The sequence below is a fragment of the Eleutherodactylus coqui genome, chromosome 1, assembly GCF_035609145.1.
Source record: "Eleutherodactylus coqui strain aEleCoq1 chromosome 1, aEleCoq1.hap1, whole genome shotgun sequence".
Classification (NCBI taxonomy): Eukaryota; Metazoa; Chordata; class Amphibia; order Anura; family Eleutherodactylidae; genus Eleutherodactylus; species Eleutherodactylus coqui.
This window is the reverse complement of record NC_089837.1, coordinates 365,774,398-365,800,432: the sequence shown is the minus strand read 5'-3', so window position 1 is coordinate 365,800,432 and position 26,035 is coordinate 365,774,398. Positions and strand designations below refer to the sequence as shown.

The following is a 26,035-nucleotide window of genomic DNA, read 5'->3' as shown; positions in this document are numbered from 1 at the left end:
TCCACGAAGAGTGTGTAGTCTACGGGTTCCAGTGGTTTGTCATAGACTGATGGTAGATGAGAGATTTCCTGTTGCATCATCTTGACGCAGTCATGTGAAGGGCGTGGAATGTCGTAGTAGGAGACGGAACCATTCGGTTTTTCCTCTCCATCGTTTCCATTCTCCTCTTCGTCTTCCCCCTGAAGAATTGGAAGGAGGGTGGAAGGGTTGAGGACATTACAACGCTGTAGGGTGACATTCTCCGGAATCAACAGTGAGCATTGCAAGCGTAGATGCCTTGCTGCTGATAGATGCTTCGGCTGTGTCTGGTTGAGTACGGCGGCAATGTCATGCGGAGCCAGGACAGTCAGAGGGTAACCCAGCACGAGATCTGAGGTCTTGTCCAGCAGGACATGGGCTGCAAAGACTGCCCGTAGGCAGGAAGGTCCTGCTCTTGCCACTGGGTCGAGTCTGGCTGAGAAGTAGCCGATGGGTCGCGATTTTCCAGCATGTTTCTGAGTAAGGACACCTGATGCGTGTCCTTGATTCTCGGACACAAACAGAGCAAATGGTTTGTCGTAGTCTGGTAGTCCCAATGCAGGTGCTTTAGAGATCAGGTCCTTAAGTGTGCTGAAATTTCTTGTCGAGTCTTCAGAGAGTGCACACGGGGCCTTGGCCTTTCCTCCTTCTTCACCGATCCTTCTGACATCTTCGTACAGGGGTTGCATCAGCAAAGAGGCCTCTGGAATCCAGGCTCTGCAGTACGAGATCAGTCCCAGGAAAGCTTGAAGGGCCTTTTCAGATCTGGGAAGCGGCACTTGTTGAATGGCGGTGATCCGGTCTTCTGTCAAGTGTCGTACTCCTTGGGAAATGCAGTGGCCAAGGAAGATGACGGTTGTGCAGCACCATTGTAACTTGGATTCTGACACCTTACATCCCTGATATGCCAGATAGCACAGAAGATTTTCAGAGGAGGAGGAGGCCGTGTCCAGATCATCTGCGCAAAGTAACAGGTCGTCCACATATTGGAGTAAGACCACTGTGGGGTGTCCCTCCATCCATGGGTTTAGAATCAGAGACATTGCTTTGGCAAATTGGCTGGGTGAATTCTGTGCACCCTGAGGCATTACAGTCCATGTAAGTTGGCCTCCGTTGTGCGTGAACGCAAATAAATATTGGCATGACGCGTCTAATGGGACTCCGAAAAAAGCGTTTGCCATATCTATCACTGTGAAGTACTTCGCTGTTGGCGGAATTCCAGACAGTAGCGTGTGTGGATTCGGCACCAGAGGAGTTTCCAATACGGTAGCTTGGTTCACTGCCCGTAGATCTTGAACCATACGGTATTTGGTTGGTTCGCCCTTCGGTGTCTTCTTCTTCACCGGGAACAACGGGGTGTTGCATGGCGACTCACATCGCACAAGGGCTCCGTTCTGGATCAGCAACTTAATCTGTTCGTCGATGGCTAGCGACACTGAGTGCTTCAGTGGATATTGTGGTCTTCTTGGGCATGGCATTCCAGGCTTCATCCTCACCATCACTGGTGGAACTCTCAGACGACCAATGTCCTCAGGTCCTTTTGACCACAGTGTATCAGGGATTCTTGCTTTCACTTCATCTGGTATTGTCTTTCGAACTTCCTGACAGGTCATGAGGAATGGTTCTGAGGCAAGTGTCATATGGTCATCTTCAGATAGCGGGGAGGTAACCGTTATGCCACCGTCTTCGGTGTAGGCAATTGTAGCTTGAAGTCTTGATAGAAGGTCGGCTCCCAGTAGGTTGAGTGGTGAGGTCTTGTGGACCACAAATCTAGCCAGGATGTTCTGTATGCCGACAGGAAGTGGCTTGCTTAGTGGGTTTTCAGACGGCCTTCCCCCTACTCCTACGGTCAATATGGTCTTATCATCCAGCAGGTGCTTGAAGGGGAAATCGTCAGCACGAATGATGCTCCTGGCTGCACCAGTGTCCAGTAGGAAGGTAATTGGATTCCCTGCAATAGAGAGAGTCACTTGGGCTTGGGGTCCGGTATTATCTATTGCAGGGTTCTGTACAGAGGCCATACTGGAGACTGGCTTGCCTGCGTCCTATTGGGACGGGCCATGGTAGGATACCGGTGGTGGTGGTGGTGGTAAGTCATCAGAAGATGTTGGTCCGTGTTGTCTTCTGGCCTGATTTGTTGGTCCGTGTTGTCCTGGTGGTGCACGGCAGTCTCTCTTGTAATGCCCTGTTTTGTTACATCTAAAACATCTTCTTGGCTCATCCTGACTACGATTGTGTGGAGCTCCCATCGCCACCATCATAGGGGTAGGTCCATTTCCTGCTACTCCCTTTGCGACTGGTAGTAGGACATCGATAGCCAGGATCTTGTATTCTGGCTTTGCCGCCATCAGTCCTTTCCTTACTGGGTCCCGTAAACCAGAAACAAAAGCAGCGGAAAGCATCAATTGGTGTGTTCTGATTTGTGATGAGAATCCGAGATCGTCAAAGAGTTGAATGAGGCGACCATAAAACTTGTCCACAGATTCCCCTTTATCTTGGGTCACGTCCTGCAGTGTGATAGCTTGATCCGCCAACCTGTCTTGCGCCCAGGCCTTCACTTGCTTGCAGAATTCCCTTCCGGAAGCATATGTTGTCTCTGGAGTAGCATTCTCACTTGTTGGATCAAGGGATTTCTGGATGACCGGCCAATACGTATCTCCGGCCTTCACCTCCGTCAAGGCCTGTAGATCCTTCCAGGTGGCTGAATAATTGCGTTGGTACTGGACCAACTTCCTGAAGAAAGGCATGGGTTGCTTTTCTGGATCTGGTAATCCCGCCTGGAGGGTAGTGGCCTGGCTTGGAGTGAAGCTGACGTATAGGAGCGGGGCGTCTGCCGGTACGAAGGGCATCCTGTGTGGTGCCAGCTGAGGCGTGATCTGTGGTGCCAGTGATTGATGTTCATCTTGTGTGAGGGAGTCTTGCGATCCATAAGGGTCATCTCCTTGTGGAGACATGAAATGGACTTTAGGAGTAGATGTATTGGGGGGTGCAAAGTTAAGTTGTTCTTGTATACTCGTGCGAGCTGCTGGGTTTTTCCGTAAGCTGGGCTTCGTTAGCGAGAATTGTTCTTCTGCTCCCCCTGAAGTCGCTGTCGCTGAGCGATGTTTTGGCCTTGCACCATATTCCTTGTTTGCCAATATGCCGTCCCGGCGGCGCACCATCTTCACAGGGGGGGGTCGGCCTCGGAACTTCTCTCCAGACCTGGTGACTCCTATTACTTCATCCTCCTCACTCTCTGTCCATTGATCTCCATCTTCCTCCCTGGGTTGCAGGGGAAGGAGTGGGGGTGGATCAGAGCCTCCCTGAGCTCCACCTTCCCTTGTAACAGGTCCTGCGTTCAGCTGCTCCTCTGTAATTGGCTGGTCTGGGAACAGAGGGACAGCTTGTCTTTGTGCTTGCAATGCTTGAGGATCTATCACTGGATATAGTGGAGACATGGCAGGTGTTTTGCATCTCTGAAGTGTAGCAATATGGCTGCCTTCATGGGTGGACAGCTGGGTACTAGGCCTCTGGGGTGTACCAAGATGGCCCCCGTATGGAGTGGGTGGCAGTGCCCTAGGCCTCTGAGGTGTCTTAAGATGGCTGCCAGAGGAAGTGGTCATTGAGGAAGTGGCTGTGGAACGCATATTGGAATGCCTAGTGTTTCCTGCGACATCATCACAGGAAACTGCAGTGTTGAAACGCACGGCAGCTCCGGATACAGGAACCGCCTGCTCAGCGTTGAATACAGGAAGTGTGGGCTCATTTACACTTCCGTCTGGGCGCGGGGAGCCACATCCCAGACAGGTCTCTCTCTGCCTGGGGTTTTGCACTCCACAGACTAGGCACATCCAATATGGTAAGTTACCTGAATGCATGGGAGGTGCTGACGGATGTGTAAGAAGTGGGTTCACAGCATTTGCATGATACACATAACGTTTGTATTTCCCTCCCTCTCTCTGCACCGTCTCGCCCCACCCGTCTCTATTTAACGTCTTTGAGACCCGATACCATCCTTCTGCAGCTGTGAGCAAATTTTTATCCTGCAACAAGCCACGCCTATCTTTTAACAGAACTCGCCAGGCCTCCGGCTGAAGTCGCCCACTTGCATCTGCATCCCAGCATGCAATCTTCCGTATCTGCGGCCACTTATTTGAGCATTGCTTGCCTTCTCTTTCGGCTACTAAATCCCGTGCCAGCCTCCCGTTATTATTGCTTGATTCATTCCCCATTCCTAAGTCCGTATTTTTAGGCGTCTGGCTGGGACCTGTAGTACTAATAGATTCTAAACTAGCACTTCCTCTTTTCTCCCCCTCTGCAGGGCTTCCCCCCCTCTCTCTCTCTCTCTAGCAGGAGGATATTTTCTATTTCAGCGACACTACACCCAACCTGCTTCCCATGTCCATTAACCTCTGTCGCCCCCAATACCCTACAACGAGGAGGTGGAATCCCTACCTATCTCAGGAGGGGGGCATGGGCGTCTCGTGTGTTTTTTTTTTTTTTTCCCGAGAAACCCACAACCCTCACCTGTACGGGGTGGCACTTCGTAAAGGGTCCCCCCGCTCGTTCCTATGGCCGCCTACACTTTCCCTAGGCGAACGGGAGGCTAATGGACTGATATGACTACGGAGCAGGTGTATGCCAGCAGCGTGCGTAGTTAGCGCTAACTGTGCCGGCTGGGATCGCGTCGTAGTCCAGACAAGAGACAAGCGGTGCGGTACTATAAATATCTCGTCCTTAGGTCACTGATCCGGAACAGTGATGGTCAAGACTATTTCTAGTTTCTAGCTTCTAGGGGCCTTTTTTGTTGTTTTTTTTTTTTCCTTTTCACTAAGTGCGATGTGTAATTCAGGAGCTGAGTGTCAGAATGACTTCCTCTTTTTCTGATAACAGACTACAGTTTAACCCTATATCACAGATCTAACTTTAAATCTATGCAATATACAGACAGACTATTTCTATATGAGATGCAAGCAGGATTAACTCTACACGGTATATAAACACTCTTAATTCTATGCAAGGCTTATCTTATGCAATGAAATGTGGATCTATGCAATGGATGAGCAGAACCATTCAGATTGTAATTGCTTATACTCTACTGTTACCTAATTTAGCAATAGTAATTGTTAGTACTGTCCATTACCGTTATTGTACACATCAGAGAGTCAGTGGTAGCAGTGATTATTTGGATTTCCACATCTCAGAGGGGGATGCAAAAACTGTCCTTGATACAACAGGTGTTGCATTCCAATCTCAAATACGGCAGTCAGGTCTAAAATTCTAGGAGTAACGCTAGATACCGGACACAGTATGTCCCGTCCTAGAACCTCACAGAGTTCTACTGCTACACAGTTCAACAATCTACCTTCAGCCAGAGGGATCCACTCATGCACATTTAAACGATAAACAAATATTTGTGGTCCATTACCCTCGAGCAGTGGCCCGTAACCACAACGGTGGGGGGGGTATGGATCGCTCTGATTACAGATCTCCCATCCAAGTGTACTTATTGTCAACAACAATCCTTTTTTGCAATTCGGGCAAGACATGTGTGGTATTCTCATACCATAGACAAACAGACAAATAGACGGAGCACCAGTACGGCTGGTTTGGTCTAAACTACCCCTCGGGATACTGTCTGGCAGGCCCCCCTGTCCTAGATCTTTTACCAGACTTTACCGGAGCAGAGGTGCCTGTCCAGACGTTTGACCGTTTCCTGACTCTAAGGTTTTAGACACCAAACCTGACCCGAGCAAGGACCTCCTAGTCAAACTACCACGTCAGGCCCCCCTGTCTCTAAGGCTTTAGCCACCAAGCCTGACCCGAGCAAGGGCCCCTGCGGGGACTTCCTCTCCCTTAAAGCAATTCACTGACCTTGCCAACCGACCAGTACTCTCAAAACGACAGGCATGTAATCCTTCCTCTATATTTTATAACAGGTTCTTTCCACGTGATCGAGACTTAAAGAAGTACCTGTTGTATGGCTCCAAGGTGTCCGGCCTAGGCACAACACAGGCAAACCTGAACCTAGCCACACAGGTATAGATAATTGATTTATCTTACCGTGTTCTTTGGTGGGCCCACTAGATCCAAGGTTGTCTGTCCGGTGCCTTGTGTCCGGGCTTCTTTGGATCCTAATCGATCACGCTGCCCGCATTCTCCACCAGATGTCGTAGAACCTTCCTGTTTTTGGAACCACGGCCTACTCAATTAGGAATGATCACACCCTTCCAGATTGATTGATAAGGTATCGGACAGTGCACTGTCTCCCAGAAGAAACTCAGTCTGACCCAAGTTCAAGAAAAAGTAACTTCCTGTTTATTCTTGGAGTGTAACAAAGCTTTATAAGGCACATCAAGGCATATCAAACACAGCCCTTTTGGGGCAGGCAAGAATTACATAGACACAATGTGCTGATTGATTATTGGATAAGCGTCTTCCTTCATCCGGTCATCTGGTATTGCCTGTCACGTGGTGGCACTCTGGAGAGTGGAATGGGCTGTCTCGCCCCACGTGTGTCAAACCGATATGATTGGAGGCTATTTCATGAATTAGTAATTGCATAGACCGCCCATGTTATTTGCATCTGTTTCCAGTAAAATCGCTGGGGTATTTTTGCGGTAATCAAAAAAACGGTAGTCCGTCTCGGATGCGGTTGATTGTCTGATTCCTAGTTCCGTATTAGTGCATGCAGCTGGACAGTCACATATATTTATACATGTTGGTTACGGCTAAATTGCTAACTTTCATCTTTGTCAGCAGAGTTATGAAAAACAGATATTTCATATAAGCATTGCCTCATACTATTGTGTAACTGTGTATTGTGTACGTACACTTCTATAGCTGAATCAAACCAGAGTTAACGCATTTGAATTAACAATTCCCCGTAAGGCCCCAAATCCCAATACACAAAGATTTATATACTGGGATTGCCATCACAATGCTGGGCACAGCCGTCATTAGACTTCAGGTGGTAGAGGACATGGCAGCAGGAGCCAGTTAGCTCAACATTCTTGGAGTTTAAAAAAACTAGGTAAAATGAGGGAATAGAATTGAACCCTTAGTGACCACCCCATTGCCTTTTTATGTCCTGGCTTTGTGGGCAATAATCTCTGGGTCGTAAAAACACACTCACTCTCAGGTTAAATTTGTGCATCTCCTAAACGGTTAAAAAAACTAAAGATTTTCAAATGTGCATCCAGAATAAAGTAAACGGATGGAATTACATATCTTATCAAAAATGTGTACAGTATGTATGCACATATTTGAGATATCACAATTGAAAATGTGAAAAAATAATTTTTTCAACATTTCCCCAGTTTTGGCACTTTTAATAAATATACACAAATTTTTACAACCGGTCTTTTTTTACAACCTAAATGAAGTATAATATGTGGTGAGAAAACAATGTCAGAATCACTTGGATATGCAAAACCTTAACAGAGTTATTCTATGTTAAAGTGACACGTCAGATTTCCAATTTGGCTTTGTCATTAAGGGGGTAAACAATAAACTGTCTAGTGCTTACCCATCAAATGTCCTGCCACTACAACATAGACACAAGCTGCTGCAGTGGTTAAGTGCTGTTCATCATTCTCATTACCGATGCAACTAATTACGGACTTCTGGAGTACTTTTGCCATGTATTCCATATGACCACTCAGTCCAGTGATTGACTGCAGTGGTCTTGTGAATATTGAACAGCATATGACCACTGCAGTGGCTCCCATGACCAGAGAGCTGCACTAGGGTGGCCAGACATTTAATATACAGGTCTTGGATAGTTTATTACTTTATTCCATTCCCTGCCCTTAGCCAGTTGTTTAACCCTTCTTGTAAACCTCCTTACCCATGCAATGAGTGGGATGTGAAACAGAAGCTTCTTTACTATGACTGCTAAAGAGACATGCAAGAGGAAAGAAGATGCTTTTTTATCTCCTGGTAGGAAAATGGCTTCAAGAATAGCTCTACATGGGTGTCAGTTGTAGATGTCAGACTGCTAATAACTCATTTTTCTGTTCCAGACAGGAGAATTCTAAAGTACAAACATCTGAGCTCTCTAGATCTGGCTAATGGAAAGGGGTCTTAAGCATAGGACCTGCCTCATAATATCCATAAAAATTTTAATAGAATTTTTTTTTCTGATGGTATAACTTTCAATGCATTTTCATAATTTATATCATAGATATAAGGAAAGTATACCTGTGCAATAGCTATTTATGTAAATTTATTCATTTCTATAGTTAATACTTATCTTTGAATTTTAGATGTTTTGCTGTAATACATGTCCCTTTTGCTTAGCAATTCCTAAATTTGCAACTGGCAGCGACATTTACAGAGTTAACAGCTGTGGTTAGCATACACGTTGATCGTGGCTGTTGCCTGCGGGTGTCAGCTGTGAGAAACAGCCAGCACACGCCTTGGAAGGAGCAGGATCGCGTCCCGTGCCCCTCCATAGAAAGCCTGACTGCACAGGATATAACTTTACATCCTGTGTCGTCAAGGGGTTAATAAATAAGTATTTAGTATACTTCAAAAAGCATTATTTGGTACTGGGCTGCAATACCAGACAAAACCCATTGATAAGAGTGGTTCTATTCCTTTTTTGTTAATCTCATGCAGATGTACTCTAAAGCAAAATGTAACCTAAAGGCTTATTTAGACGGGACGAATATTGGCCAATAATGCCCGACACTCGTCCCCACATACTCTCACTCCCATTCTTCTGCATGGGAAATAGTATCACTAGCTTGCTCACAGAGTGGCCAGCAGGGGGGCAGGGAGGCTGCAGGAGATTTCACTGCTCGCCCCCACCCTCCCTCTACATTGACTCAACATAGCAGCGGTTCAATCCTGAATGGCTGTTATTTACACTGAACGATGATTGTTCAGCTCATCGTCCATCATTTATGCAGCTTAAACGATGGACGATGAGTTTGAACGATGACCGTTCAGTGAAAATAGCAGCCGTTCAGTATTGAACCGCCAATATGTTAAGTCAATGGAGAGGGTCAGGGGAGCTCGAGGAGAGAAATCTCCAGCCGACCCGCTATGAGCCAGCGATACTAGCTCCTGTACAGCAGCACGAGAGCGAGTATGTGCGGGGACGAGTGTTGGGCATCGTTTGCCCCATATTCAACCCATCTAAATGGGCCTTAACAGTGCTAACTAAGTGCAACAAGTTATCTTAATACAGCAAAATCAGTAGAAAGGCTATTGAAAAAGCAAAAAAAAGTTCTGTGCCACGATTTATTTAATGAATTTAACGTCAAGCTAAACTTTGCTGTCTACAAGCCTTTAAACTCATTTGACTTTAAATTATTAGTTATCTGTTATAGCCTTAGTTCAGTAATAGCTTGTGAATATTTCGTTATAAATGAAAGCATTTTCGACCATCAGGAGATATTTTGTATACATGGAATATTTTTTCAGCTGATGGAGAAAGAATAAGGCAATATTTTGATATTTTGATAGTGTTTAAATGTTAATAGCTCAGTTGATATTTACTGAGAAGTTCCAGACTATATAGCCAAAAAAGTTTAATTATTTATCCACAATGTGCTTTCTGACGACTGACTGTGACATTTTTAATCTTTTCCACTAAACTTTTCTGAATAATAAAGGAACATTTCACAAGCAAAAAGTGTAAGGTTTTCACTGAATACTTTATGAAACTCTGCAACTTCGAAGGAAAGCTTAAGCAGTATGAAAGTTATAAAAATATGAGATTATAACAAATGTTCAGGTGATTTTACTGATACTATGGATAAATGGCATAAGGGAAAAGGGGAACAGTTACCGACAGCAGCCAATAAGATTCCAGCTGTAATTTCTTAGAGGCCCTTCGGGAAATAAAAGCAACAACCTGATAGGTATAACAGCTCCACTTTTATCTCGCACTACTTTTTACAATTCTCCCACTATAAATCCTTTTAAAAATTCTCCACTTAACAGTCCAAGCCTGTTTCCCCTACCATTTAGAATTTAAAAACTTGTCCTGTAATAAATTTGTTTGTCAGTTATGTTTATAATAATTCTTATTAAATGTTTAGAACTTTAATTTCTAAAATGTTTTCATATAATCTCTGTGTTACGTTCATGCAGGGAGTAGAAACAGTGCCCCTCATGGATGTTATGGATACGTCTCACCAAGACATTACTCTTGTCCATGAGGGACGAATATAGTCATATATTTAAACGCCAAAACGTGGAAAACACAAAGGGGTCAATTAATGATAACAAAAATACAGAAGTGGGAATGTTATATCTAACCAACTTTGGTGTGGCGGACCCAGCCTAAAGCAGGAGGATCACCTCGATAGGGACGGCCCCACATTTTAAACTTAAAGGACCTAGTTTGTTCCTAGGTGGAGAGCAGGAAAGACTATAGAACAGGTGCAAAAGCAATCTATATACAGACTGTCTCAAAAGTGTGAAAATACCCATATAGAATGAAAATGGTTTGGGGAACGTGATCCAATTTTGCATACAAGCTCCAGGGGAAACCTGTTAGGCCATGTGACCAACATGATGGTCATTTTGAATGCTGCCTTCTTGAATTCAACTTAACTTTTTCCAATGGGAAGGCAGGTGTGTGATATATCAAACTGACAGAGAATTTCACCAGAAAAACAATGGTGTGCTTCATTTTGACATAACTTTACTTGTTCTCATTTTTAAAGTGTGATTTTGCATCATTGCAGGCAATATAAATGATGTTGTTTTAACAAACAGAACATGTTGAGATCTTCCTTATGTGAGGTGAACGAAGCACACGTCGCCTCTCAGCAGTTGCCTTATCAGTAATGTTTTTTGTTGCCCAGATTTTGGTTTATCAACCACAGAACTTGTTTCTCAGAAATTTAAAAGATGTTTGGCAACTGCAAAGTGAATAATGGGAGTTCTGGTTGTGTGGTATTGATTGAAATCTGCTGCAATTACACATGTGCTTCATCCACATGACATAAGGATGATCTCAACAGGAGAACGTCAACATTCACATTGTCAGAAATGAAGAAAAATCATTGTTTTAAAAAAGAGAATGAATACATTTGGCTTAAAATGAAGCTGTCAGGTCTACTACCTGTGTCTGCCACCCTCTTGCTATTCCAGGCAGACGCAGGCAACACTTTGCTTCTTCTGTTTGAATGTACTCCTTGTTCTATTTTCTTCCAGCAAAGAGGGTGTTAAATAGCAATTACACTTCTATTTGAGTGAGTCGGGGACCCTCCCTCTTTGCCTCAGAATTGATGTGTGTTTGCTTCAGACACCCAGCACATCTAGGCCGCCTGTCTTAAGACTGTTATTTCTTTTGAGCCAGTATCTGTATCTGTTTATTTTGTATGTTCTTTGTTTTATGCTTTATCCTGTATGCGTCTGTCCATTTCTGTCCAGTCTGTGCATTGTTCCTGTTTCTGTATAAATTTGTAGTAGTCAGTCACGTTCTGTGCTTGGCATACACTGTCCCTGTTTCCTGTCAGGGATAGTCAGCCCCAAGGTTCTAGCGTGGGTCCGTTCTTATTAGGGTGTCTACCCTGCTTATAGGGGTCTTCCCATCTTCCTGCTTAGCTAAGGGCAAGTTACCAATCTAAGTTTTCCCTGCCTCGGTACCCCTGACCACTGGGGTTAGCTGCCAACCATACCAGGTCTGGTCTAAAAGCCAGGTTTGGTTGGTTAGCACAGTGGACCCACACCCAGAGCCCTAACAGTAGCACAACATTGCCTTACAGGTTTCTCCCTTCCCCTGCAGCTTGTACCAAAAATGTACCACTGTCTGACAAACCATTTTCAATCTATATGGGTGTTTCCACACTTTTAAGAAACCCTGTATATATAACAGAGCTAGGCAAAGGTGAATAAGCCCTAAAGTAAAAGTATTACCATTGGTACTGCAGAAGACTGCTATACACCTAAGGCAGGACAATAACCAGCGCTCAATGTAGAGGTGGACCACAATAAATCCATTTCATAATGGCTGATTGGACGGCTAGGGGAAACACCTCCCTGTCAGCCAATCAGTCAATATACCACAGGAGATATTGAATCAGTGTTGAGATGAAGGGCACATTATACTTATTAGTGCATAGTACCAAATGCTTGGTCACATGGGCAATAGCTGACATTGTCATGCTACATCGGCTACACCTCCAGATGGAGGCCAGCATGCCACAATGCTCTCTCAGTTCAGTTCTCAACCTAAGTTGTGTGTGTTTTTTTTAACACACATCTATACAGTGAAACAATGGACACTGCAATTATTTTCTGGAGGTAATCATCAATGTACATCAACCCCTATACCATATTATGAAAAAACAAATGCAGGGTGTTCCACTCACTGGAGGCCTAGAAAAACCAAATCTAACCTCAAGAGATACAGTATATAGTAATAAACTATAACTTCAAGAGTAATGAACACATTTTATTGAAATTTGGTCAAAATATACTTAATGAGAACCAGGAACCCCTCACAATGGGCTGGAATTGTCCCCTTTTTACAGTAAAGTAAGGCACACCTAAACCTGACACGTCATATTGTGAATTGCTCTAGAGAGCACAGCTTGTTGGACCTCCTGAAGTGGAAACTTTACTGGAATAAGCCACAAGCTATTCAGGATTTCAAAAAGAATATTGCACAAGAAATTGCTGCCATGATGCCCGACATGCTTACAAAAATATTAAGCAATTTGGAGCATTGGGTTCAGACATGCTTGACTGTAAATGGGGGATACTTCCAGCACATGTTGTGAGGACCTCCCGATTCTCATTCAGTAATATATAATTTGACCAAATATTATTAAAATGTGTTCATTAGTCTTGGAGTTATAGTCGATTTTTCTAGGCCTCCAACGAGTAGTGTTCCCAAAATGTAATAAACATACAGATGTACCAAACTTTAAAGGGGTTGTCCCATGGCGAAATCAAAAAATTTTTTTTCTACCCCCACATTGTGCCCCGTTATAAACAATCCCTTTGTTATTTTTAAAACAAAAAAAATCGCTTACCTGCATCCACGTTCGGGCAGTTTCTTCTTTTCTTCTTTTAAAGATGGCCGCCGGTCCTTTCCCAGTGATGCACCGCGGTTTTCTCCCATGGTGCACCGCGGGTCTTCTCCCATGGTGCACCGTGGATGTCTTGCGTTCCACTGCTGATTACAGCCACCTAATTGGCTGATCGGCACCACGTGACGGGGCGGAGAGCTACGATGATGACGCGCAGACCAGCTCTCCGACGTGAGCACACAGCAGAAGACCGGACAGCGCAAGCGCATCTAAAGAAGCCAGAAGATGCAGAAATTAGTCGGAGAGATGGAGACGGGGACGCCAGCAACGGAGTGGGTAAGTGAATACCTTCTGTATGGCTCATATTTAATGCACGATGTACATTACAAAGTGCATTAATATGGCCATACAGAAGCGCTTAACCCCACTTGATTTCACAGGACAACCCCTTTAACTTGAAATTTAGAATTAAACCACTATGTTTTACAGTGCTGTAAGTTGAGTTTTTACGATACGCCAATCGTGTAAATGATTGCTATTCTTGTCGGTGGATACAAGGGTTAATTCAAAGGTAGAGTAGATTGATTACCCAAGTAGATTTCTTGTGTTAGCTGGAGGTTCTTATTAAGCTTTTTAGAGGTTTACATTATGATATTCTAAACATCCAAACTATTGTTTTGTAGGTAATTAAGAGCTTGTTAATACATTTCTACACCTTCCTATAGAATTCACAATATAGTATATTTCAGAAAATTAGACATTTCCAATTACTGCTAAGGTTCAGTCTTAGAAAAAAAAATGAAAATAATAGTTTCTCAAAGGAACCATAATAAGAAATGTAGTCTTTACCAGACAGCCTATTATATCACAAATTAGAGCCATTGGAGAACATTTGTAGGTCTGTAAATTGTTCATTCAAAATGTTAAATTAAGGATATATATATACCAACCATTTACTCTTCCCTAAGCAGTAGCTGATACTAGGTCACATCAGCAACAAATACTAGCCAGATGTTCAGCCTTAATTTCAAAGTTTTAAAGCACATTGAACCTAGTCTAAAAGAATTTTAATAAGATTTCCGATTCTCTTGACATGTGTCTGATGTTGATTCAAGCAGCATAGATATTATGCCTACTATATTTAATATCAACCCAATTTCTGATCTGTTTTAAGTGGTAAAGAAGGGCATTGTACATAAAGTCTAAAAGCTCACTTATATGCGTGTCTTACGATAAAGACACAGCCGGATCACCCAGTGGGCCCAGCTTTTGACATTATAATATGCAGGGACTGGCTGTCAAATAGTAGCCTGGGGTCAAGCACGTAGCACTGGCCCAAGAGTAGAGACCCATCTTAAAGGTGGAAACATATTTTGCAGATGGTCGTACAAAGCCAAACTATGCCCACCCTATGATGGCAACACAAATTAGTGCACACCATGTGTTTCTACCTTTAACCTATTTATCTATTTACCATAAATAAGGCACCAGAACTAACCTTAGTATATACAAACAGCACCAGGACCAAGTTTGTAACATTAATACAGCATCAGGACTGAGCTCATAACATAAATACAGCACCAGAAACTATACCTCCCAATCAGATTTCTTTCAGCCACAATTTGTCTCTACAGTTGGCAACACAGATATATTTGAGCCCTTACCTTTCTCAGTTCCATTAACCTTTCCCCAATCTACATAAACTCTGCTGCTAATTATGTGACAATTACTGCCCTATCTGCCCCTGTTACTTTACCTGCTGTGTGGTATGGTGTCTGCAAATACTGTGCTTCAGAAAATAAGTAGAATTGCCATAACTATAATTACCACACAGACAGCGCCCCAAAATAGTAGCGCCAAATAGTCCCGTAAAAATAATAGTGCCAAACAGATAGTGTCCATTATTGTGCCAGAGATTATAATAGTGCACCAGATTTTTGTACCCTAAATAGTAATAATGCCGCTCTTAGTGTCCCACACAGTAATAATTCTTCCCCTTTTGCTCTCAAGCAGTAATAATACCCCTTTTGTACCCTCATATAATAATAATGCCCACCGTTGTGATCCTTACAAAGTAATAGTTCTCCCATGTTATCACTTAATATTTATATTGGCCCCATAATAGTAATAGTGTACTCCAAATTGTAAGTATCCTCAAGTCCCCTCTTAATAGTATTTACAGTGCCCCTTTAAAGGGTTTTTGGGGACTTAAAGAAATTATAAGTTAGAAATGGTATAAAAAATAAAAAAATGAGTACTCATGGGTTCCCTGACCAGCACTAGAGTCTTGGTTTCTTTTGCTTGTAACTTGGAAAAAGATGATGGGCTGTCATGTGCCAGAGATTGTGCACATGACCGTTCAGCCAATCACAGGCTTCAGTGTTAATGAAAGAAAGACCACTGAAGACTATGATTGGCTAAGCTGTCTTATGGACAGTGTACGGCACATGACCACCTGTCGGCTTCTTCTGGGTTCTGAGCGGCTGGGAATAGGGCTCCAGTGATAGACGGGGAGTTGCTGTAATGGGAGAGTATTCATTTTTTCATTTTTTTATAACATTTTAATGCTATTAAAAATAGTAAGTCTCTGAAAACCCCTTGAATAGTATTTATAGTGCTCCCCTAATATTTAATAACACCCCTTCAATTGGTCTCTTAGTAGTAATAATGCCCCCTTAATAGCATCCCCAAGTGGCTTCTTAACAGTGTCCTCCATATTGTAAATATCCTCTTATTTGTAATAGTGCCCTCTTAAATGTATTTGTCGTCCCCAAAAAGTGCCTTTAAACAGTGCTTCCTTGTTAGGGACTCCCTACACCAACCCTTTCCCGTGTCCCTACCTACTTGTCCCCCTGGGCTAAACCCCAGGGGGACAACTGGGCGACGGTCCCTGCACTGCTCTAATGACAGGGACCCTAAGGAAAGAGGGACAGAGAGACCGCAGATGAGCACCGAGTAGCTGACAGGGCACAACAACAAACAAACCAGAGAGTAGTCAAGAACAAGCAAGGTCAAACCGGGAAAAAACATGCGCAGTACAGGAGGAAAAGCCACATGACACCTGGAGGGGATCAGAAAGCCGCCTCCCAATGGTGGAGTGCACCAGCCCAAGCGCAGCGCGGCCGACCAGCTGACACAAGCGCCCGCGCAGGACGCGGCGCTGGCCGCAGCAGCCAACCACCAGAGTGGGGGAACTTCGGACAGAACTGCCAGACCGAGCCCCTGCAGCACCCGGACGAGCACCCCACACCAACTGGACCCTGCCGCCCCCAGTGGTAACCCCATATCTAACATCCCTTCAATGTATTTGTGGTGGCCCAAAAGTGCCTCTATAATTATGTTGCCTTTATAGAAATAGGCCCTCAGGTGCCAAATATGGAATGATGGCTTTGGTTTATGGTGGGATTGCAGCCTGCAGGGCCGCCTGAGATACTGACTCGTGCTGTGGCCGCGGTGAGGAAAGTCAGGAGGACAACAGAGGAGGCAGCCAGTAGAGAGAAGCCAGGTAGCCCCAAATATCTGCTTTGGGCCCAGTCCTGATTATGTGTCTCGCCAATAGCAGGGGTTTATTACTTTTTAGGGTTATTCCAGAAATATTCTACTGAATTAATCCTTAGGATGGATATGGGCTGTGTGAAGTATTAACAGCATAGTGCACAAGAGAATTAAAGAGGGGCATACGCTTGTGCTGTATAACAGGGTAGTGGGCACACCAAATCATTTTCCTGTGGTTCCCAAGGTACTTTAATTTCACCCTGAATGCATAAATATTATTAAGTTTATTCTTTGTAGTCATTGGGCACAAAATAATCAGCATTCAACATAAAAGTACATTTTCTAAAAAGTAGAGTAATTTCTCGTATATGAAGGAAGGCGCTCAGCCTACTCCAAATGTATATTTTCCTGGTCCCTGCTATTTTTAGGAAGGTCATCATGTGGGTGTCTCACCCTATGAATATTACTGTGCATCTTGGATTGGTGGGCACTGGGTATGTTTAATTTGGGTATGGAGTGAATGGCTTCATTACTATTGGCAAACGTAGCATTTTTAGCTTTTAATTTACATATACATTTATTAATTTATAGTTATACTTATGTTATACTCTATACAGTATATGATGAATGAGAGCTTATGTTAAATTATACCTCTTTACGTAGGCTTGAAGAGGAAAAGAGAAAGTTATATGGACTACAAGAAGACTTAAATAAATTTCGAAGTTGGTTGGAAGATGCAGAGGAAATTGCTAATACACCAGCAGAACAAGGGAATGAGCTTCAGCTAAATGAACTGCTGGAAAAAGTAAAGGTAATGTCATTAATTTGAAAGGTTTAAGTATATGTGTTGCATTGCCTATTGAGAGTGTTTTATGTGAATATTATATACATGTGTATTTATTCATTTAGTTAAAGGGCAGTATTATTCCACTGCTGTTACTGCTGAAAGAGAGATGGATAAAATATTGTATTTTAAACTAATCAAACCTCAATCATATCATGTAGTAAGTAGTGTGGCTCTACGCTGGAGCCAGAATGTGCCCAATATGAACTGTTCCTATTATGAAAATGCTTGTGATTCTTCAACTGGAATCTAACTTGTAAGCCAAAATAAAAGATATGCTGAACAATTAGCTGTATATAAACCTGTTTGGTTGCATTTGTCACATACAGTAGGTGAGATGGAGAAGCAGGTGACCACATTATTACACTACTGTGTTGGCCAAGACTTGAGCCCAGTTGGCCAAGATAATGCATGCGGTGCACATTTCAGCCAGGCACTTTTACACCAGCCAGGAAAGGTAGTTCAGGAACTATCTTCTGGAGTGGAATATGGCGGCGGCTCCCATAGACTCTAATGGAAACCTATGGTAGCTGCCAGAGAAGGGAGGTGGGAGAGAGTTTAGCAGCATCACCCTCTTCCCTCCTCTGCTCCGACCCTTGCCGGCTGTTAGCACACTAACTTCGACCCCCTCCCCTAGCCAGCGAGGGGACAGAAAGGGGAAGGCAGTTTAGCAGTGCTTCACACGAGCATATGCGCCAAAACTGCTCGCCTTAGCTAAACATATTTGCGCATGAACGAGGTTGATGAGGTTGATATCTACGCATGCCTGCTTGTAGTGCCGTACTTTTTGTGCAGGCAGTGCCTGTTCACATGCACACATGACAAACCCCTTCCATGGATTAATGGGCTATTTATCCTAATGAGGTTCTTTTCCCTGCGCAGTATTTCATGCAGCCGCTTCCGTATTTGCTCACTTTTTATCTACTACTATGAGGGCCTTTGCTGCGTAATACACAGAAATATGGGGCAAGTCCTATTTTTTTCCACACGTTCAGTATGTGCATGCAAATCACACTCTTTAGAATAAAACCATTGAAATCAATGGGTTCTGTTCTCTGTGATTTGAGCGTGTATATTTTAAGCATGGAAAAACATGCGCAAATACGGTTGTGTGACGAAACCCTAAAATGAAACATTTCTGTTTGATCACTTAAACCACTGAAAGCCAAAACTAAACTAAATTGAGACCAAAGAAGGCAAAGGTTTTTCTATTATATTGGGAAGAGAAAATTTGAAATGTGTTTTGTGGTCCGATCGTTGTGTATGAAGTGTGAACTTATCCGCAGCCATGCTGTGATCAGGGAGTTTCATCTTAGGTAGCCGACAAATGCGGCACAGAGCTTTGACCAGAGTTGAAAAGAACTTTTTCTACTGTATATTCAAGTGATGATGGAGAAAAATGATATTTAGCTCCTGCTTAATAATCTCTTTGCTTTGCGTGATACTCTAAAGAAATGTCCAAGAATGTTGGCTTCGAGTCTACTCTCTAGTCTATATAGCAGAAAGAGTACATTTAGTATGTTTTATTTTTTCAGGGAAAGATAGAAGAACGTCTACCACAAAAAGAAATTTTGAAACAATTAAATGAATCTGGAGGAACAGCAATAGAAAGTACTACAATAGCTCCTGAAGAAAAGCGGAAAATTGAGATTGGCCTCAAGGAGGCTAATCAGCGTTGGATAAAGGTAAGTTTTGGATGTTAAAATATATTAAATGCACATGTTTCATCAAATATGCTTCCCATCCCACATTGTATACTTTACATACTTGGACTTTCTGTTGACATTTGCAAATTCCAGGAAGTCAAAGTATGTTCATTTTTATTCTCTTTATTTCCAAATAAAATGCTGCATTTTATGTTCATGCAGCCCTAGTTGTGAAGATGGATCAGAGCTATTTACAGCAGCACACTGAAGGATCAGACAACAAGTTACCAATTTTGGCTTGGTCAAGATTAAGTTTGAGTTCCTATACGCATTAGACTTTAGTCATCGAACCTCTCAATAAGGACAGGGCCAGGCCACTGTCTAATGTATAAGGGGGTGGTTCAACTTACTCCTATCATCATCTGAAAGATAGTGATCGGGAACAGGAACATTACGTTTTAAGGCCCATTCGTATTGTTCCCAGGGATGTTTGGCCGAGCCAAATGTTGATATTCAGTTGTCAGGGACAGTTGTTGAATGTGTATGGGCAGCACTACATCTCAATTAAAGCGAATTTCCATTTATCAACTCCAAAATATTATAAGATATACACCTCTATATATAATCGCTAATATAGAAGAAGAAAAATACAGTTATATGCTTTTTATTAGCTTAATTTATGTAGAGTCTGCGTGCACCATTCATTTCAGTATGTGGAAATTAAAGGAATAGACTTGAATTACTGAGGCACTTCAATTTGGATGGTTGCAGATGAAAAGCAGCACTGCATGTAAATAATGGAACTGAAATAAAAATACTGCTAACAGGAGAGGACTCACCTGGTGTGAGCAGCCTACCCTATAGTGGAAAGGCCATCTCACCTCAGTCCAGGTTGGCATTAAAACTATATTAGCTTCGACATGTGATAACCCCTCATCTTCCTGGGATATCCACTGGCAGAGAGCATTTATAGGAACTCAGGGGATGAAAGTCGCCTCAGTCGTATATGAATAAACCAGAATAAATAAAAAGTTCCAGCACTTGAGGGGTTTTGAAATCAATAAAAAACAATATGATAAAAGGATAAAAACAAATAAAGTTTCACTTACTTTCTAGGGGGGTCCAAAACAGAATACCACCCTAAAATCCAGGTGCGCCTTGAACTAATTGTCGGCCACAATTCTAGGCTAACACCATTTTATTTTCAATAAATAAATAAGTTCATCAAATACGTATGCAACACATTTTGGAGGTTCTCCCAAGGGAGAGAATGCAGTGTATGCTGCCGTTAGAAATGTAGCATGGTATTATATATCTGGAGCAGCTGTATGTTCCAGCAACTGGAAGTGAGGAAACGCCTGCTACTGCATTTCACTCTATCCACATAAATGTGATTGTTCCCAGCAAGAGAAACCACATAATCTTGTAGATATGATACCTTTTAAAGGCTAACAAAAATACATGATGTTAATGCGAGCTTTCGAGCCAACACAAGGTGCTGCTTCAGGCATAGCGCAGGGACCAATCAGGGGCAGCTCTCACTCACACCCACTCACACCCACTGCAGGCCGGCCGCGCTGAACTCCGTCTGCCGGGACAAGGTGAGTATATATATATTTTTTTATTTTTACACATTTCTGGATGAATTGCAGGGAAGGGCTTATATATTTAAGCCCTTCCCGACAATTCATCGTGAGACCGCCGGCAGCCCATTGCTTTCAATGGAGTCAGCTGTATTGCTGGCTCCATTGAATTCAATGGGCAAACATCGTTCTCTGCCACAGCTGTTACAGCTGTGGCAGAGAAGAATAATTTGTCTAGTATATGCTCTCAATGGGGTCGGCGCTGCTGCCGCCGGCCCCATTGAGCGCATATAGAGAAGACAACAGGAATCGCAGATCGCAGATAGGTGCGATCTGCGATTTCTGTTCTATAATTTATCGGACGAGCGCATAAAAAGCGCTCATGTGTCCGATACCATTGCAAAGCAATGGTTTTATAAAATTGCCAGACGCATGCGCATGCGCAAATCGCGCAAGAAAAAGTCTGTCTGACTAAGGCCTTATAATGAAATTGTTAAAGTTATAAATCGCTTAAAAATTACAAAATGTATAAATTACATGGTAAATTCATCAATGTACTAAAAATAAAAATAAGAATAAAAGAAAAATTGAGGTAATGGTGAAACATGGTCATGGCAATTGGGTTAAAATTATAGCTTATAGTGTATTAAAATTCTCAGGTGTTTGCCAATGAGGGGTAGGAGCTAAAATCACAGAATCCTCTTAAAAACTTCTTAAAAGGGAATGAAATATGCACCATAAAATAGAATATAATAAGCATGAAAATAATAATATAATATGAAAAGGTATAAAAATATGTAATTTATAGAAAAGTAGAATATTAATACAAATACATGGGTGACCTCGCAGTTGGGGCTAAATAAAACAAGGTGCATACCAAAAAGGATTACATTAAAAATGTTCCTTCTATAAAAATTATAAACTAATGAAAATAAAGTTATATGTAAAAATAGGTAAAATATCCATCTAAAAATACACATAAAATATATGTAAAATATATATATTAAAATAATAAGATAAATAAAATATATAAAAAAAATAAAAGCTGATATTCAATGAAAATCTGGTGTACTCTGTCAGGTCCTCACCATCCCCGCATGGATCAGATTTTCTCTAGTACCTCTTTTAGACCATTGGGTGTAAAGGCGCGTTTAAACGTAATGTTTATCATTCAAAAAATCATTAAAATGAGCAAAAGTAAAGGATAGGCATTCAGTTTAAACAAGAGTCAATGACCAATTGACAAAAGAGAATTGCTCATTTTTCGTTCGCCATTCAATCTCAACGACCATAAAAATCATCATTGGCTCGTTCACTTATCATTGGGTTTAAACACTCCCTGCTCAGTGTTTTTCTTAATGATGATATGCCTGTCTGAACAGGCTACATAAGTGCGAACGAGTTACGGGTTATGTCACTCCCTCATTTAAACAAGAATGGGCTCATCTAAAAGGGCCATAAGTGTCTTTAACTGGAAGATCCCAAACATTCCTTTTGTTCTCAGCCTAGAAAATTCCCCCTGAGGAATCTACTCTAGTGAAGTCAAAAGCATTCCAGAGGGGTCACTATTATGGTGGTTCAGAAAGTGCCTTAAAACACAGGTTTTTTTTACTTCTAGATGCGTGAGCCATGTTTATTTGCTTGTATCCCCAATGCATTGATCGTACTTCAATCCACATGGGCATTCCAATAGATAAATAACATAACTTGATCCGCATTTTAGGAAGTCCCTCAGGGCAATTAAAACGTTATCTTTTTTCCACATGGAGCTCCTACTGGTTATTATGTTTGTGGGAGCAAACAACCTCGTACTCCACTTTGGTATGAACCTTTCAATAGTTTCCCTGTGATACCTTGAAAGGGGGGCAAGTGTACTCTGTCTGTGGGAATGGGAGAGGGTCAAAATGTTTTTTGAGGTATGTTTTTTTTCGAAAGATCACTGATGGATGTTCAGGGATCTCCGTAATCAGAAAAGGGTCCTTCCATAGGTGTCTTAATAATATTTTTCAATTTTAGTATGTTGGGCGTCATAGCGGGTGGTTGTTGTCATAGTGCCCTGGGGTTGTTGTCCCTGGTCGTTTTGGACCTCTGCAGGCAAGCCATTCTACCTTCCTCTTTTACCCTTCTAAATGCTGATTGGATGACTTTGGATCATTCCTTCTGGGTAATCTTTTTCCCTAAAGCGATATTTAAGCGACTGTCATTTTCTAAAGTTATGTAGCTATAACTTGCAGGTTATTTCTTATAAACAGTTATTTACTTGCTATCGGCAGTTCAATTACTGTTAAAATAGGAGTTTTATTTTTTTCTACCTCTTAAAAAATTATCAGAATAGCTTCTTGTCTAGAAGACAATTCACTAATGTCAGCTTCCAAGGTTTATCTACTTGACTAATGATTGCCCTGTAATTACTTCTTAAACTCTGGAACGGACTTAGGGTAACAACTTTATTTTTGCCAACTAAATAATAAATTTAAGTTGCTCAAAAAGAAGCTTTGACATCTACAAATATAGAAGAAATGTTTAATGAAATTATAATTGGCTTATTTGCTTGTAATGCCTTGGGCTGCAATCAGCTTTTGCCCAAGTTTACTATCTTCAGTTATCTTTGAAGTTTATGTTGTCGCAGAAATAGTCTTTGAACACGACCTAATCATCACCATACTCATCAATAGATTTTTTTGTAAACATGTTCAGAGTATTTACAGTAAAGAAAATGACACAACTTACATACTTCATTACAATAATTAAAAATGACGGTCCTTTAGGCGGGATGTACATCAGCATTCTGTCATCTGTTATTAATGGATCAGTTGTTTTTTTCTTATCAAAATAAAATAAAAAGATTTCTGTCTGACTAAAGCAAACAGATTAGAGATGAGCGAGCACCAAAATGCTCGGGTGCTCGTTACTCGGGACGAAATTTTCGCGATGCTCGAGGGTTCGTTTCGAGTAACGAACCCCATTGAAGTCAATGGGCGACCCGAGCATTTTTGTATATCGCCGATGCTCGCTAAGGTTTCCATTTGTGAAAATCTGGGCAATTCAAGAAAGTGATGGGAACGACACAGCAACGGATAGGGCAGGCGAGGGGCTACATGTTGGGCTGCATCTCAAGTTCCCAGGTCCCACTATTAAGCCACAACAGTGGCAAGAGTGCCCCCTCCCCCCTCCCAACAACTTTTACTTTTGAAAAGCCCTCATTAGCAATGCATACCTTAGATAAGCACCACACTACCTCCAACAAAGCACAATCACTGCCTGCATGACACTCCGCTGCCACTTCTCCTGGGTTACATGCTGCCCAACCCCCCTCCCCCTGCACGACCCAGTGTCCACAGCGCACACCAAATTGTCCCTGCGCAGCCTTCAGCTGCCCTCATGCCACACCACCCTCATGTCTATTTATAAGTGCGTCTGCCATGAGGAGGAACTGCAGGCACACACTGCAGAGGGTTGGCATGGCTAGGCAGCAACCCTCTTTAAAAGGGGCGGGGCGATAGCCCACAATGCTGTACAGAAGCAATAAGAAATATAATCCTGTGCCACCGCCATCAGGAGCTGCACACGTGGGCATAGCAATGGGGAACCTATGTGCCACACACTATTCATTCTGTCAAGGTGTCTGCATGCCCCAGTCAGACCGCGTTTTTTTATAAATAGTCACAGGCAGGTACAACTCCGCAATGGGAATTCCGTGTTCACCCACAGCATGGGTGGCTCCCTGGAACCCACCGGCTGTACATAAATGTATCCCATTGCAATGCCCATCACAGCTGAGGTAACGTCCGATTAAATGCAGGTGGGCTTCGGCCCACACTGCATGCCCCAGTCAGACTGGGGTTCTTTAGAAGTGGACACATGCAGTTACAACTCCGTGTGGACCGACAGCATGGGTGGCTCCCTGGAACCCACCGGCTGTACATAAATGTATCCCATTGCAGTGCCCATCACAGCTGATGTAACGTCAGCTTTAATGCAGGTGGGCAAAAAATTAATTGGATTACACTGTAGGCGAGGGCCTAAAAAAAATTGGTGTACCAACAGTACTAATGTACGTCAGAAAAATTGCCCATGCCCAACCAAGAGGGCAGGTGAAACCCATTAATCGCTTTGGTTAATGTGGCTTAATTTGTAACTAGGCCTGGAGGCAGCCCAGTTAAAATAAAAATTGGTTCAGGTGCAAGTTGCAACGCTTTAATGAGCATTGAAACGTATAAAAATTGTTTACAAAAATTATATGAGTGAGCCTTGTGGGCCTAAGAAAAATTGCCCGTTCGGCGTGATTACGTCAGGTTTCAGGAGGAGGAGGAGCAGGAGGAGGATGAATATTATACACAGATTGATGAAGCTAAAAGGTCCACGTTTTTGATGGTGATAGAGAACAATGCTTCCATCCGCGGGTGCAGGCTACGTATTGTTTAGGTATCGCTGCTGTCCGCTGGTGGAGAAGAGAAGTCTGGGGAAATCCAGGCTTTGTTCATCTTGATGAGTGTAAGCCTGTCGGCACTGTCGGTTGACAGGCGGGTACGCTTATCTGTGATGATTCCCCCAGCCGCACTAAACACCCTCTCTGACAAGACGCTAGCCGCAGGACAAGCAAGCATCTCCAGGGCATACAGCGTGAGTTCAGGCCACGTGTCCAGCTTCGACACCCAGTAGTTGTAGGGGGCAGAGGCGTCACGGAGGACGGTCGTGCGATCGGCTACGTACTTCCTCACCATCCTTTTACAGTGCTCCCGCCGACTCAGCCTTGACTGGGGAGTGGTGACACAGTCTTGCTGGGGAGCCAGAAAGCTGTAAAAGGCCTTAGAGAGTGTTCCCCTGCCTGTGCTGTACATGCTGCCTGATCTCTGCGCCTCCCCTGCTACCTGGCCCTCGGAACTGCGCCTTCGGCCACTAGCGCTGTCGGATGGGAATTTTACCATCAGTTTGTCCGCCAGGGTCCTGTGGTATAGCATCACTCTCGAACCCCTTTCCTCTTCGGGTATGAGAGTGGAAAGGTTCTCCTTATACCGTGGGTCGAGCAGTGTGTACACCCAGTAATCCGTAGTGGACAGAATGCGTGTAACGCGAGGGTCACGAGAAAGGCATCCTAACATGAAGTCAGCCATGTGTGCCAGGGTACCTGTACGCAACACATGGCTGTCCTCACTAGGAAGATCACTTTCAGGATCCTCCTCCTCCTCAGGCCATACACGCTGAAAGGATGACAGGCAAGCAGCATGGGTACCGTCAGCAGTGGGCCAAGCTGTCTCTTCTTCTCCTCCTCATCCTCCTCATGCTCCTCCTCCTCCTCAACGCGCTGAGATATAGACAGGAGGGTGCTCTGACTATCCAGCGACATACTGTCTTCCCCCGCCTCTGTTTCCGAGCGCAAAGCGTCTGCCTTTATGCTTTCCAGGGAACTTCTCAAGAGGCATAGCAGAGGAATGGTGACGCTAATGATTGCAGCATCGCCGCTCACCATCT

General features: G+C 43.2%; 1 protein-coding gene across 1 annotated transcript in view; it reads left to right on the top strand.

Moving 5' to 3' along the window:
• Window positions 1-26,035, top strand: part of DMD (dystrophin) — a 2,524,637-nt gene that overhangs the window by 1,589,753 nt on the left and 908,849 nt on the right. The window contains exons 46-47 of the mRNA XM_066577956.1: window positions 17,154-17,301; window positions 18,870-19,019. Coding sequence (XP_066434053.1) covers window positions 17,154-17,301; window positions 18,870-19,019 — 298 coding nt within the window. The remainder of the gene's footprint in view (window positions 1-17,153; window positions 17,302-18,869; window positions 19,020-26,035) is intronic.